This window comes from Arachis ipaensis, chromosome B6 (assembly GCF_059453495.1).
Source record: "Arachis ipaensis isolate K30076 ecotype BB chromosome B6, ASM5945349v1, whole genome shotgun sequence".
Lineage (NCBI taxonomy): Eukaryota > Viridiplantae > Streptophyta > Magnoliopsida > Fabales > Fabaceae > Arachis > Arachis ipaensis.
The window spans coordinates 90360073-90362934 of NC_142441.1; the positions used below are offsets into that span (position 1 = coordinate 90360073).

Below are 2862 nucleotides of genomic sequence, written 5' to 3' on the forward strand. Positions count from 1 at the left end.
TGCAGGAAAGCAATGTCAAAGTCAAACCACCATTCATCCGTACCAGTACCACAGATTCAGGTTAGATCGGAACTTGTCATTTGTATCTACCAAGTAAAATTGAAATTTGGGAGCCATAGTTATTAATTAATCAATACTCCAAATCGCATCTTTTGAAGTAGAAACGAATATTTGTGCTTAGGCTTTCTACCCAGGTTCATCCATTTTAAGATTATTTTATAAGTAGCATTTTGTTTGATCACGTTATTCACTTTCTTAATATTCGTTTACTTTGATTATCTGGAACGAATAATTATCACAAGTACATTACTAAATAAAAATGCTGTTTTGTAAAAAAAAAAGGAAAAGGTTTTGCGTTGTAAACGAACAATGCTTCAGAGCATAAAAATGGTGGCAAACTGTTCTCCAATTGCATTGAAGCAAGAAATAACTCTTACCCAATACTCTATTACACAGGAAAACTAACTCAACGAAAACCGAAAAGATATCCAAAGAAAGGGAAAAAGGGGGAAGGGGTAGCTGATAGCCAATGCAGCTAGAAGCAATTATTCTTTAATCCCTGACCCTCCTATGATTAATCAAAGAGCAGAAGGAAAAAGAGTAGTAGTCTAAAACTAGAAAAGAACACCAAGAACTTGGTGTCAATAGTGAAAAAAAATGTCGAAAACAAGTTCTTGAATCACACAAGCTTAGTATTTGTAGTCCTTGACATGAAGAGACTCGGAGGCACCATCACCAAGGGTAGCGTCACCCTTGTATGTTCCCAAGGTTGCTTGTGAGTTGGCCTTGCACCTCGTGAACAATGCATCCTGGGCCTTCTTGATGTTTTCATCCTTTCCGGCCCATGCCTTCAAGGTGCTCTGCTGAAGTGCCCTTCCGAAAGAGAAGGAAAGTGACCATGGCTTCTTTCCCTTGAGCTTGTTCATGGCATTGAGGTTGAGGGTTGCCTCCTCCTCGCTCTGCCCTCCGGACAAGAAGACAATAGCAGGGACTGCGGCCGGAACAGTTCTCTGCAAAGCTCTAACAGTGTATTCGGCAATCACCTCTGGTGCAACCTTTGGAGAATCCGATCCAGGGGTCACCATGTTGGGCTTCAACAAAGTTCCCTCGAGCAGGACATGATGATCATTTAGAGCCTTGTAGCATGCGGCAAGAACGCGTTCTGTCACCGCAGCACACTTGTTGATGTCATGAGGTCCATCAACAAGGATCTCAGGCTCCACAATAGGAACCAAGCCATTCTCCTGGCAAATTGCGGCATAGCGAGCCAAACCATACGCGTTTTCATGGATAGCCAGCTCAGATGGTTCGTTGGGGCCAATCTTGAGCACAGCACGCCATTTAGCAAAACGGGCACCAGCTTCATAGTACTTTGCACATCGCTGACCAAGGCCATCCAAACCCTGAGTGGTGGTTTCGCCATTTGTTCCAGGGAGCTCTACTGTGCCCTTATCAACCTTAATACCAGGAAGAACTCCACCTTCCTTTAGCACCTCGACAAAAGGTTTTCCTACCATAAATTAAACAAGTTCAGGATTTACTAAAAGTTGAATATGTAAAGAGCTAATATATGAATACACAAAACATGTGTATGCAAGATGCTGTTTCTTCTAACATGTAGATAGAAATAATCCAATGAATCTTTCAATTATGATAAACATTAAGCATTGATCAGCACCTGCAGCTGTGCTTTGGTATAGAGTTTCCTCGAACAAGATCACACCACTGAGGCACTCCAAAGCACCGGGTGTGGTGAATAGGAGTTCGCGAAGAGCGCGCCTGTTGGTTTCAACGTTCTCAACATTAATGCTGGCTAAACGCTTGCCAATTGTACCGGTTGACTCATCGGCGGCAAGGATGCCCTTTCCTGGGGTGCCGATGTAAGCAGCGTTGGCAATAAGCTCATCTGCAATTTACGCAATTTTATTAGATCAAACCATAAAATTATAAAAGGACAACACTATAATTTGAATTCATCTTGAAACAAATAAACAAGAAAACACGAGGATAAAACAAACAACATGAACCCAAGTTATTGAGTGGAATTACTAAATCATGTAGCCAACATATCCAATTCATTTTTCAACCGGTTTGTACGACTCAACAGGCAACAGCCAACATTCAATAGCCAAGAGTCAAAACCCAGATCCAAATCATTGACAGAAAGCACCGGAGCCAAACAAGATCTAAATCATATTTTAAATACAGCAAGTTGATCCTCTTTGATATTTACATAGCTAGCCCAACTAAGGTGCCAAAAGAGCTCAATACACACTCACAGTCTCGCACTAAATCAAGGTTAATTTTGCAATCTGAGGCCAGAGTTATGAACAAGTCTAGACAAGCCTAGACAGCGCAGATCGTGATCGAGATCTATATATGCAAAGTAAAATTCCATATTTGAACTCGTAACAAATAAAAGAAGCATGCAGGTTAAAAAGAAGGAAAATTATGGTGGAGATTACTAGGCTAATAGCGCCAGCATGATTGTTAAAGCACAAGGCGACCATAAAATTGCAGATAGGAAAAGCAGACGAAAGAATTGAAAGGAATATATGAAAAAGAGACTAAATAGACATTGAGTACCTTGGTACTTGCTCTTAAAGGAAGACATGGTTGAGAGAAAGATTGAGAATTGGGAGAAGGCGGGTTTTGAATTGGCAGAGAAAAGTGTTGGAAAGGGAGGGTTTTAAAGGAAGAGTGGGATGACTCACGAGTCACGACTGAAAGGTGGCTTGGGGAAGAGGGTAGGTGAGGTAAGTCTTAGTTTTTATCGTCCTTTACCCTTTTTGCCCTCCTTCCGCCGCCGATACTTCTCCACCCTTTTCTCCTTTATCATTTCATATTTTTTTGGAGTAAATA

The 2862-nt window shown here is 41.3% G+C and overlaps 1 protein-coding gene across 1 annotated transcript; it reads right to left on the reverse strand.

Annotated features, from left to right (window-relative positions):
• Positions 1 to 388: 388 nt before the first annotated feature.
• On the reverse strand, positions 389 to 2862 carry LOC107648790 (fructose-bisphosphate aldolase 8, cytosolic). The gene is made up of 3 exons (XM_016352607.3): positions 2587 to 2862; positions 1679 to 1906; positions 389 to 1510 (listed from the first exon to the last, which is right to left on the reverse strand). The coding sequence occupies exons 1-3, from the start codon at positions 2612 to 2614 to the stop codon at positions 690 to 692; spliced, it is 1077 nt and encodes a 358-aa protein (XP_016208093.1). The 5' UTR covers positions 2615 to 2862; the 3' UTR covers positions 389 to 689.